An 11,454-nucleotide genomic window follows, 5' to 3' on the forward strand; every position below is an offset into this window, starting at 1 on the left:
GGAAATCAAACATCGACGTTCACTTTGATCAACAATAAGCTAACAAACACACCTTTAGGGGAAAGGAGGTTGTCAGGGTATTGACTTGCCTCCCCCTTCCCCCCCCCCCCCACACACACCCTCCATCAGCCAAATATCTAGACATGGAAAATTACGCTCGTGCCATGATGCCACCACAAAACAAATTACATTGATTTCCACTACCAATTTAGGCTGCTTTTCGGCAGTGTCAATTGCAAACCGAGCTTTATTTAACAACGTTAAGAAAATCTTAAGCGCCTGCACCTGATCACTGACACAGGTTCCTAAGAGATGCAATAGTACCTAAAGTTCCATCAATGATAGCTGTCATTTTCGTGTTAGTAAAACAAGCATGAAATATATTGCATTTCCTTTCATCCCGCGGCATGTTCCACGTGTGAAGAAATAATATGCAGAGCGTTGTGGAATGACTCACCCTCCGTCCCATTCCTGTTATTAAGAGTGTTACATTAGGCAAGAAGTCTTGATTTTTCTAAGAGATGGCCAAGTGTGCCTTGTGTCGTTTTTTTTCTTTTCTTGTTCTTAAACGATATGTTCCACATTTGGAGATATTGAAGCAAGGATCAGATATGATGAAATAAGCTCGTTTGTATCTATTGGTATATTTTTGAGTGGAAAAGACTGCTCCATATAACGCAATTTCTCTCTTAAGTAAATATGCCCATAAATACGTCATTGATTGCATCATCGTACCTGGTGCATCACTGATTTAAAGCCAGGTGACTGCCGTGGTACTTTGCAAATATGCCCTCGAACGCCCGATGTGAACGAATCGACAACTGTATTTTTATTGGCCTTGATGGCCACACGGCCAATGTAATGACAATATTCTAATAATGTTACCTTGACGCCATAGATACCTGCGTGACCTTGAAATAGACTCCCAGAAATAACCTGCACATTTTCGCGGGTGTGTAGCTTAGAAGCTAGAGGGGTTTAGGTGTTGAGAAGCGCAGGGCTGTGAACTGTACCGAATGATCTTCAAGATAGCTGTTTAAGTTGAAAACCTTACATAAATGTGAAATACTTCCTTTAAACTGTTGAGCCGAATTCAGAGTCAGTTGTTTGGAGCTTACTGCTTTGCGAAGCGGAACCCGAAGTCCGCAGCTTCGAACTTGCAACTTTTCCGCACTCTCCTTGAGCAATCTTTTACATACGACATTCACGGACGGCTTTCAAAAATGTGTTATTTGCCCGCTCATCCCATGACGAATAAGACAGCGCGCTTGTCAGCGTACTAATTGAAAAGCCTAAAAAATTCTGGTGTCGTTTGTCGGAGATATTGGGTTGATTTTCCTTAGATCTTGATATCCACGCGATGACATTGGGCAAGTCTCCCATCGGTCATGGCGTCGCTCGTCCCACGCGGCACTGGGTGCTCCCTGTTTTCCCTGACTGGGATGGCGTGCGGCCAGCGGCAGCGGCGCTCTAGAGGTTAGGTGACGTCAGAGGGCGGGACAGACCGTGCTGAGCATTGCGGCACGATAAGCTTTCGCCATAGACCTCTGCCATTGACCCGGAACTGACGAACTGGTGGGGTCAGGGCTCAAGCAAGAAGCGCTGCATTACATAAGCGCTGATTCCGGAGACCCGTCCAATGAAAAGATTCGAAAACAATCATAAGAAAATGGAAATAAAAACTGGCAACCCCCCCCCCCCCCCGGCTGTATTTTCGTTACGACCAGCTTGACGCGATCTACCATGGCTGGCTTCGGTCAGCCGTGCTGTCAGTTTGGACACTTCTATGATACTGCCGCTTTTCAAATATTGTGCGTAGCATCTAAGAACAATTACATGTCACATCGGGGAGCTGCTTTGACACTAGCATATGGGGTCTTCCTCCAGACTACCAAGACAGTAACTGGCAGTCATTAGAATTAAGAAGAAAAAATGTCGTCTTGCACTTGCACCTAGTCCTGAAGTAATTAATCACCTCGCACTGCGGCAGCAAACCACTTAAGATGTTTGCACGGGGTTTCTCTTGAAATGGAATCCAGTATTAGGTATCTATTTCAGTTGCCAATAAGTCAGAACACTGTCGAGGCTACAGCAATGCTCGGGACACCCGCTGTTATTATGCCAGCTAATATTAACATTATAATATTCAGAATGTCCGTCTGTCTGACATCCACTAATGCATGAGTGGCTAGGTGCCGGTAACAGCCGGTCACGTGACATTGGGCGTTGGGCGTGAGAAGGCAAACAGATAACACTCGGAATCGATGCGCCTTGAGCCGTGCGTGCACTCGTGCACAAAGAGCAAACGGTTTGGGGGCTGGTTCGGAATTGGTGTCTGGTCTTGGCGACCTGAGCAGATAACGACATGAAACCGACTGTACCCCGCAGATGCAAGTGGCGTCTTACGTCACAAAACCAGCCCAGTGCCGTCAGACAAAAAGCGACGGCAGCTGTCAACATTTCGCATTTTTCAAACGCAATCTCGAATGCCACGCGCTGACGCCCAAGCCGAGCTAGCTGGGGGCCATGAAATGGAGAGAATTTTTCAGGACTTCGGTTGTAACCGCCCGAAGCGTCCGGCAACGCCCAAGTCTCCTTTTCCGTCAGTGTAAAGTGCCGCGCTCATTTGCCAGCATATCTGCTAAACACAGCGTTATTGCAGAAGTTTTGCAGAACAAATGTAACGTCTTGCGCACTTCTTATTTTCGGAGCTCTGCTGTCAGACTTCTGACGGCTTAGGAATATTAGTCATGATACGTAAGCCCCTGGAGAAGTAGGTGATTGTAGAATAACATGGGGATATCAGTGCCAATGTCTATCTTAAAAGTACGTGGCAGAGTATGCTACCCAAGGAGGACAGTACCCACAGCATCTGAGTGAAAACGACGGTCATGCATCAAAACTGTGTGAGCTCAAGATAAAATTGGCCCTGAGTAACAATTTGAGATAAAATGCAAATGCAATCTGGGCAGCGGCTCATTGGTAGAGCGAGTATATCAGTTATATCAGTAGTATATCAGTCTATATCAGTTGGCAGCACGCTGTGAGACCTTGAAACAAACATCGATGCATGTAAAAACTAATCTATAAGCCGAGGCATGTACGTATTCGGATCTGTAATGTTAGCTTAATGCAATGCAAACGGAATCAATTGCTAGTGAGCATCGAAAGGCCGTGCAAGATAAAGGTGCATATACTGAGTCGTTCCTAAAAAAAAAACAAGAAAACTTCATAGCATTTCACCGCTGAGGACGGTGTAGTATGTCCTCAAACGGAAGCGTGCCATCATGCAATTCCTCTTTGCAGGAACTATACGCTCGCTACTGCTGGGAAAGCGCCCAGCACCGTACCTGGTGTTTTCAATTCAAAATTTACCGGACAATGTTGCAACATCTGGAATGCTGTTTGGTACAGCCCGCACCGCTCAGTTCACAATGGCAGACAGACAGATGCCCAAAGACAATAGCACATGTGCCTGTGGTGTGCATTATACCCATGTTATACATGATACACCCTGCATACATGAACGTGTCAATTACTATACCATGTAGCATAAGATAGGACGTAGAACTTTTGGCTGTTCCGTTTGATGTTTTTCAGACCGTCCCCGCCCGGTCTGGAGCGCTGTTTGCTTGCGTCAAGGCAGCAAACACGGCTTCCGACTCCTCGGAACAAATGTTCGCAGTGCGCACGTAATGCTGTTGCCGCGTTGTTCAGCGCGCCAGAGCGACTTTCATTTTTATTGGATGCGGTTGCATCCAGTTTAGAATCATCGCATTTATTTCTGAGGTAGCTCAACCAGGCTGCACTAAAACAATTCTGCTGTTCAGCCTGGCACAATTCACCTTTGATGGTGGTGCACTCGAAATCGGCGAGGGTCGCGGGTAATTTGAAGGTGAGGCAGCACTCCTTGTATTTATCTTCATCCTTTTACAAAAAGATAAAATTCGCAACATTGTTCACTAGATAAATCTTCTCGAAACAACAGATAGATGATCAAGATATTCCCGCCAGACACAAGACGTGGTAACAAAGTAACATAACAGACAACAAACAGCAAACAACAGAAACAATTAGGCGCACCTCATTCGCTTGAAGGGTAGGTATGGGCTCGCCTCTACACGCGGCTATTATCTTTGATCCAGTTATAAAATTCTGAAAAGGACAGGACGTGTTTTAGCAGACGGCAGTTGAACAATTTGCATAGCTCTGGGAAGCATATAACAACACTTTGAAGGGGAAAATGCTGCTTTAAAATCCCGGCCAGACAGGCAGTTCTATAATGCTTGAATGTAAAAAGCAGAGGTAAAAATAGCCAACGGTATGTTAAACACCCAGATGATTACCTATAACGGAAGTACAGCAAAACCACATAAGCCAATCCAAAAGCAGACTAGTGCGATGTGTGTCCCTTCGCGAGTCGAATTACTTTTGCCCAGCTGGTGCTGTCATCTTGGCTGTATTGTAATTACTTTTGCCCAGCTGGTGCTGTCATCTTGGCTGTATTGTAATTACTTTTGCCCAGCTGGTGCTGTCATCTTGGCTGTATTGTAATTACTTTTGCCCAGCTGGTGCTGTCATCTTGGCTGTATTGTAATTACTTTTGCCCAGCTGGTGCTGTCATCTTGGCTGTATTGTAATTACTTTTGCCCAGCTGGTGCTGTCATCTTGGCTGTGTTGTAAGAGGCGCATTGCGCCCTTGCGCGCCTTTTAAGGCCATTCTTACCGCCTCCTCCTCCCCCCCCCCCCCACCACCCTCCATTCCGGACGCAGGCGTGCTCCTCACCGGACACGCGAGTGTAGACTCCCGGGTTGCCCGGCACCGCGCAGCCCTTGCCGAAGCTGACGATGCCGGCCAGGGTGTAGACGTTGTCAGCACCCTTCAACATCATGGGCCCGCCGCTGTCGCCCTGTCGAGCAGCGTGGTTCATCTGTCAGAGACGCTCCGTCCTCATGGAGCGGTGCCAACAATGGCACATGGCAATTGGTACTGACGGACCCCGCGCCGTCATGCATGGCTCACAACTGTCCTCCGCGACTGGCATGACGGTCTGCAATCAGGAATTTTCTCAGTTCGGTGCGGTCCGTATAAGCCGTGAGCACGTTATCCGCTCCATAGCGATAACGTTCCACACTGTTGAGGCTTAAAATTATCGAATGAACGCAGCTTGCAGTGCATATACAGCTGAGCAGACAAAAGCACCGCGCTACCTCAGCTCAGCGCGGGCGAGGGGCCGCCGCGGCAGCTGCACTCCGCGTCCGAGGGCATGCACTCACCGGCTTTGATCTCCCCAGGTAAGCCTTCTGAGCCCAGCCGGCGGCCAGCTCCGAGCCAGCACGACAACCGACACCCCCTCAACGCCCAGCTCCGAGCCAGCACGACAACCGACACCCCCTCAACGCCCAGCTCCGAGCCAGCACGACAACCAACGCGACTCAACACCCAGCTCCGAGACAGCACGACAACCAACACCACTCAACGCTCAGCTCAGGGATCCACCGCCTACGTCTCGGACAGTGTCAGCGTCTGTTCAGGGCAGCTACCCCACGACCCGCAGCCGTCCCGGTCTGACGGCGGACGCGCGATCTACGACCCCGTCGGGGCGCCCACCTGGCACGTGTCCTTCCCGCCTTCGTCCAGGCCGGCGCACACCATGCGGGACGTGATGCCGATCCCGTCGGCGGCATAGGCGGCCGCGCACGCCGCGTTCGTCATGATCGGCACGATCACTTGCTGTACGGTGGCCGGTGTGCTGGATGTGCCGGGCTTGGTGACGCCCCAACCGGCGAGTATGGCCTTCTGGCCGGCCAGACACGAGCCGCCGCCGCCGCACGCGGCGCTCAGCAGGCAAACGGGCCGCACGCGCCCGTCCGCGTCGTTGATCAGGCTACGGAGTGAGCTAGAGAGCCTGCAGCGGTAGTCAGAGGCGTGTCAAATGCGCATCAGGGCCCGTCAGAGGCCCGCCAGAGGCCCGTCAGAGGCCCGTCAGAGGTCCGTTAGCGGCCCGCCAGAGGCCCGTCAAAGACCGGTCAGATGCACGTTGGAGGTCCGTCAGAGGAAAGACGGAGGTACGACAGAGGTCAGGGAGAGGTGCGTCAGAGGCCGGAGGGAGGCCCGTCAGGGATCAGACACAGGCTCGTCAGAGGCCGGAGGGAGGCCCGTCAGGGATCAGACACAGGCTCGTCAGAGGCCGGAGAGAGGCCCGTCAGGGATCAGACACAGGCTCGTCAGAGGCCGGAGAGAGGCCCGTCAGGGATCAGACACAGGCTCGTCAGAGGCCGGAGAGAGGATCACCAGAAGCCAGACTCAGGCATGTCAGAGGCCCGTAAATGGTCAGAGACATGCCCGTCTAAAGCCAGACAAAGGCCCGTCAGAGGCCAGAGAGAGACTCGTCAGAGACCCGTCTGAGGCCCGCCAGAGACCGGTCAGAGGTGGTTCAGGGGCCTCTCAGCGCCTGAGTCGCGTTGTGGGCTCGCGTGAGGTTGATCGGGGTCTGACCCGCCAGCAGTCTGTTTGAGGTCCGTCAAAGGGAGGCGGTCAGGGCGCTTTAGAGGTCCGTCAGAGACGTGTCACAAACATGTCAGAGGGAGGCGGTCAGGGCGCTTTAGAGGTCCGTCAGAGACGTGTCACAAACTTGTCAAAGGGAGGCGGTCAGGGCGCTTTAGAGGTCCGTCAGAGACGTGTCACAAACTCGTCAAAGGGAGGCGGTCAGGGCGCTTTGGAGGTCCGTCAGAGACGTGTCACAAACTTGTCAAAGGGAGGCGGTCAGGGCGCTTTAGAGGTCCGTCAGAGACGTGTCATAAACTTGTCAAAGGCGCACTTGGCATGTGTCGGTGGTATTGGTGCCGTTAACCTCACCGGTAATTGTCATTGCTGATGAACATGCATGTGTGGTTACGGGCATGATAAACATGTTGCAAATGCAAACTGGCAATAGTTGGGAGGGTAATAGCCGTTAGTTGATAGGATGTAATGTTGCCGCGCCAAAATACAATTGTGACAAGCTGGTGATGCGTTCACGTTGATCAAAAATGGTGGTGACATGCAGCAACTGTCGGATAAACCATGGTGTATGTGCCAGACTTTTTGGCAACACACTTACTTTATCAGGGCGAGGTCCTTGTCCTGGGTGAACCGGTTGTATCCGGGGTGGATGATGATCTTTTCCACCTGAACCCTAACCTGGTCAGTATCGCTGCTGCGCTGGTGCTTCCGAGCCATCACGTTCAGTCTGCTCGACGTCCGACTGCCGGAGCGGGTAAATTGGAACTTATTCGCGACGCTCAAGGCCAACTATCTGAGCAGGAGAACATGGCTTGGTACTCTGCTTCAATTTTGCTTCCGAATGGATGTCAGTACGCTGAGTTTAAAGCTGAACGACCAAACATCTGTCCACCTGCCTGCCCAGCCACCTGTCCACCTCCCGGCTCTGCCGCCCGCGCTCCTCCTGCCCCGGTCTGCGCTCACCCCTTGACGCAGTGAGCGGCCGTCAGGACGAAGCGTTCGTTGATGATGCTGCCGCCGCAGAACGGACTCTGACCCCTCGGAGACACAAGACCCACCTGCCGACATTGTACGCCACATGTTTAGACCCACCAGTCCACAGGGCACGTCACACGTTCAGACCGACTTGTCGACATGGTACGCCACGTGGTCAAGCCGCCGGAAGGGAGCCCACCATTCCAGGTACAGCTGGAGCTCGGTGGGACACTCACCAGCCAGGGGTAGGCGTTGGGCTGCGCTGGGCCACCGCCGACGATCCGCGTGTCGTACTTAGTCTGGCCGCAGGAGGACTCGTTCAGCCAGCTGGGTCCGCCACCTGCTGAACTAGGTCCGGATCCGGTCTGGGACCCGGGTCCTCCTTGAGATCCTGCCCCGGATCCGGACCCAGATCCTGCAGGAGACTCGGTTCCAGACACAGACCCTGCACCTGCTTCAGACCCCGATCCAGATCCGGATCCGGATCCGAATTTAGAGCGTACTGAGCAGCGCACCCGTCCGTGGTCGAGGCTGTTGGTCCTGAACTCGACCTGGAGTGTAGCCTGCGAGGTGACGACAGGCGCCGAGGAGGTGGAGTAGAACACCTCGCGGCTGTCGCCACCGCTGGTGACGATGACATAGTCGCCGGCGCCCAGCTTGTAGGTGTCGCAGGACAGCCGCAGCTCGGCGCCGCTGCTGGGGGCCTGGCCACAGGCGAGGCTAGTTTGGTCCAGCGCTGGACGGCGCTCACACGGCCACAGTACGTGGCAACAAACATCAATTGGAAGCCGTATCCAGATAAGCTTCGATGCTACATAAAACACCTTATTTCAAGGCGCAAACACGTCTACGCTGTCCAATACAAAAGCTGTAATGTTTACGCTTTTTGTTGGATTACGTGTTACGAAAAAACGCAACAATAACGGAAACATCTTTTTCACTACATTGATGTCCTGTCTTCTTGGAGACGAGATCAGAGTAACAATTGTAATGAGCTTGAAAGCTCTGCGAAAGTTTTGTTTGGCAGCCTTGCAATTTTAGTTAACTTTCCCTGCGCGTCGCGTCGTATTTGATGTTTTACAGGAACAGTTACTTGAACGCCTCAACAAATTCCAGTTACCTCGAATATCCACGTTGTCCAAACGTAGGCCGGATACTCGTTCGGGTAGTTGGGCGATGTGAATTTAACTTCTACACCGCTGCCCAGGCTAAACTTCCCCGAGTCGGGCACTGTCAATCACGAAGGAGGCGGCGTCAAACCCTCCAGCTTATTGTTATCATGGGCCGGATGCGAGCACACCATTTGGTGACGCTCGAACGCCTCGAACTAATTCTATGTGCACTGGCAGGTAGGTGGTTGGGAACAATGAGATATCATAACTGGTGTATTTTAGTTGCCCTTTTCTCATTCGCCGCTTCACTCTAAATCCCCACAGCGGAGCGAAGAAAGTTGCGCACATCAGCAACGATGGGGCTTAAGTGTTCCCTTGCCCGCACTCGACCAAGCGCCCGCACATGCTCCACATCAGCAACGATGGGGCCTAAGTGCTCCCTTGCCCGCACTCGACCAAGCGCCCGCACATGCTCCACATCAGCAACGATGGGGCCTAAGTGCTCCCTTGCCCGCACTCGACCAAGCGCCCGCACATGCTCCACATCAGCAACGATGGGGCTTACGTGCTCCCTTGCCCGCACTCGACCAAGCGCCCGCACATGCTCCACATCAGCAACGATGGGGCTTACGTGCTCCCTTGCCCGCACCCGACCAAGAGCCCGCACATGCTCCAATTAGGGTACACTGTGCAGAGCAGCCTCGGTAACAGAGGACACCCAGATGGCCGCAGCTCTGGTAACGGAAGTCTCCCACATGGCTGCAGTCTTGCCCCACCATTCACCACTGGCCGCAGCTTTGGTAACGGAAGTCTCCCACATGGTTGCAGTCTTGTCCCACCATTCACCTCTGGCCGCAGCTTTGGTAACGGAAGTCTCCCACATGGCTGCAGTCTTGCCCCACCATTCACCTCTGGCCGCAGCTTTGGTAACGGAAGTCTCCCATATGGCTGCAGTCTTACCCCACCATTCACCTCTGGCCGCAGCTTTGGTAACAGAGGTCTCCCACATGGCTGCAATCTTGCCCCACCATTCACCTCTGGCCTTCATCTCATCGCTCTGGAATGGTTATCGCTGGCCGCAAGAGCTCCAATCGTATCGAAACCAAGCCCAGACTTCTTTCCAATGGCATTATTTTATCTTGCTAACGGCATTTACAACACGCAAAATCGTATACCTGCACTGACGAATTGCTACAAAGTAGGATCAGATTATCATTAAGGATTTTGGTGAACGGAAGCTCTTGCATCAGAGGCGTCAATTTTTAAAGGACCGAGTCGAGTGCCAGCGACCTCCCCGCCCACAAAGTTGAGATGCTGAAGTGATTTTTGCAACTTAATATTGGAGGGCTGCCATTACTCGCAATTTTGGTACCATGCAAAAATTAGTCCTCAATTCGAGCGGTATCGTAACTATGGCTAGCAAATAATACCAAAAGAAAATAGGCTTTGTGTAATAGTAAAGTTTTTCCTACGCTTTTGTAAAGCTTCAATCACAAGGGGAGGGGCCGAAACCTAAGCAAATAATGCAAATAGACGCTTCTTTCTTAAGCCTTCAGAATCCTGCTTCAGCCATGGCTTATTGAATTGTGTGTGATGACTGGAATATTATCAGGCTCACTAAGGGAATCTGAAGACACCGAAGAGCTTCTTTTAGAAACTCCAAGTGCTGACATAATGCAACGGTTTTATATAAGTGAGCATATCTGTTAAGTCGAGGATATTTCAACTGAATCCGTTCCGTCTGTGTGCTGATATAATGTCTGGGAGTGGTCAGACCCCAAGCCATTCACATCACAATCACTTGATTGCCAATTTGACAGCTGTAAACCCTCAAAACGGTCCCGACCTTGTAGACTGAGGTATTTCCCACCGAAGCTACCGGTTCGCATCGTCCCAGTATATATATATATATATATATATATATATATATATATATATATATATATATATATATATATATGTGTGTGTGTGTGTGTGTGTGTGTGTGTAATGTATTTATTTGAGTTGATCGATATGGCCATCGGCGTGGCGGCGGTACGGCCGGGGACAAGTGCGGTGTTACTGCCACGCAGTCAGGGTACGCCGGAGACTCACGCGTGGCGCCGTTCTGGACGGTCTGCGCCGGCGCGTCCAGCAGCTGCAGCGGCGTCACCCAGCGCTGCTGCAGCGTCGGTCCGTTGCGCCCCGTGAGCTCGGTCTCAGTCTCGAAGAGCAGCGGGCCGGCCGACTGCAGCGTCTCGGCCGGCACCGGCCGGAGCCAGGCGGCCGGCACCGGCCGCGTGACGGCGGGGGGCGCCCGCTCCGTCAGCGGCTCCTGCTCCTCCGCCAACTGCGGACGCAGCCACGAGTCCGGCACGCGTCCGCTTAGGTCGCCCGTCACGTCCGCCGCCCGGCAGGAGCGCTGAGGGCCGACAGGGGCACCGATATTGGGGAGGCTGCAGCCAGGCGGCCGGCAGAGCGCCACAACAGACGAGAAGCCATCTCGGACCTTTGACATTTGACAACGATACAATCGTGTGCTCAAAGGAAATCTCAACACACCATATGAAAGCACACGCAACTGAATGGGCACTTTTTAACAGGTGTACATTTATATTGCTTTCTCAATGTATCTGTTTTACAGACTATCTTATCGCAACAATGATCGCATTGTGTAAGTACCTCCTGTTTTCTTTCTCACTCTATTACTGTTGAAAGTGGGTCGACATCATGCTTCATCAACTGTAGCCCAATCGAATGCGGACAACGGCATGCCATTTGCTGACATGATGGACCCCGGATTAACATGCCGTCGGCCGCGGTTCCCGGCGTAACCCGCCGTCGGCCGCGGTTCCCGGCGTAACCCGCCGTCGGCCGCGGTCC

The 11,454-nt window shown here is 52.3% G+C and overlaps 2 protein-coding genes across 2 annotated transcripts; both read right to left on the reverse strand.

Annotated features, from left to right (window-relative positions):
• Positions 1-3,940: 3,940 nt before the first annotated feature.
• On the reverse strand, positions 3,941-7,940 carry LOC119113121 (anionic trypsin-1). The gene is made up of 6 exons (XM_037237457.1): positions 7,717-7,940; positions 7,469-7,563; positions 7,104-7,247; positions 5,612-5,909; positions 4,787-4,910; positions 3,941-4,155 (listed from the first exon to the last, which is right to left on the reverse strand). Exons 3-6 carry the CDS (start codon positions 7,220-7,222, stop codon positions 4,118-4,120), a joined length of 579 nt encoding a protein of 192 aa, XP_037093352.1. The 5' UTR covers positions 7,223-7,247; positions 7,469-7,563; positions 7,717-7,940; the 3' UTR covers positions 3,941-4,117.
• Positions 7,465-8,258, reverse strand: LOC119112516 (coagulation factor X). The gene is made up of 4 exons (XM_037236723.1): positions 8,232-8,258; positions 7,996-8,184; positions 7,717-7,779; positions 7,465-7,563 (listed from the first exon to the last, which is right to left on the reverse strand). The coding sequence occupies exons 1-4, from the start codon at positions 8,256-8,258 to the stop codon at positions 7,465-7,467; spliced, it is 378 nt and encodes a 125-aa protein (XP_037092618.1).
• Positions 8,259-11,454: the final 3,196 nt, after the last annotated feature.

Source organism: Pollicipes pollicipes, unplaced genomic scaffold (assembly GCF_011947565.3).
Source record: "Pollicipes pollicipes isolate AB1234 unplaced genomic scaffold, Ppol_2.1 Scaffold_7261;HRSCAF=8764_pilon_pilon_pilon, whole genome shotgun sequence".
NCBI classification, from domain to species: domain Eukaryota; kingdom Metazoa; phylum Arthropoda; class Thecostraca; order Pollicipedomorpha; family Pollicipedidae; genus Pollicipes; species Pollicipes pollicipes.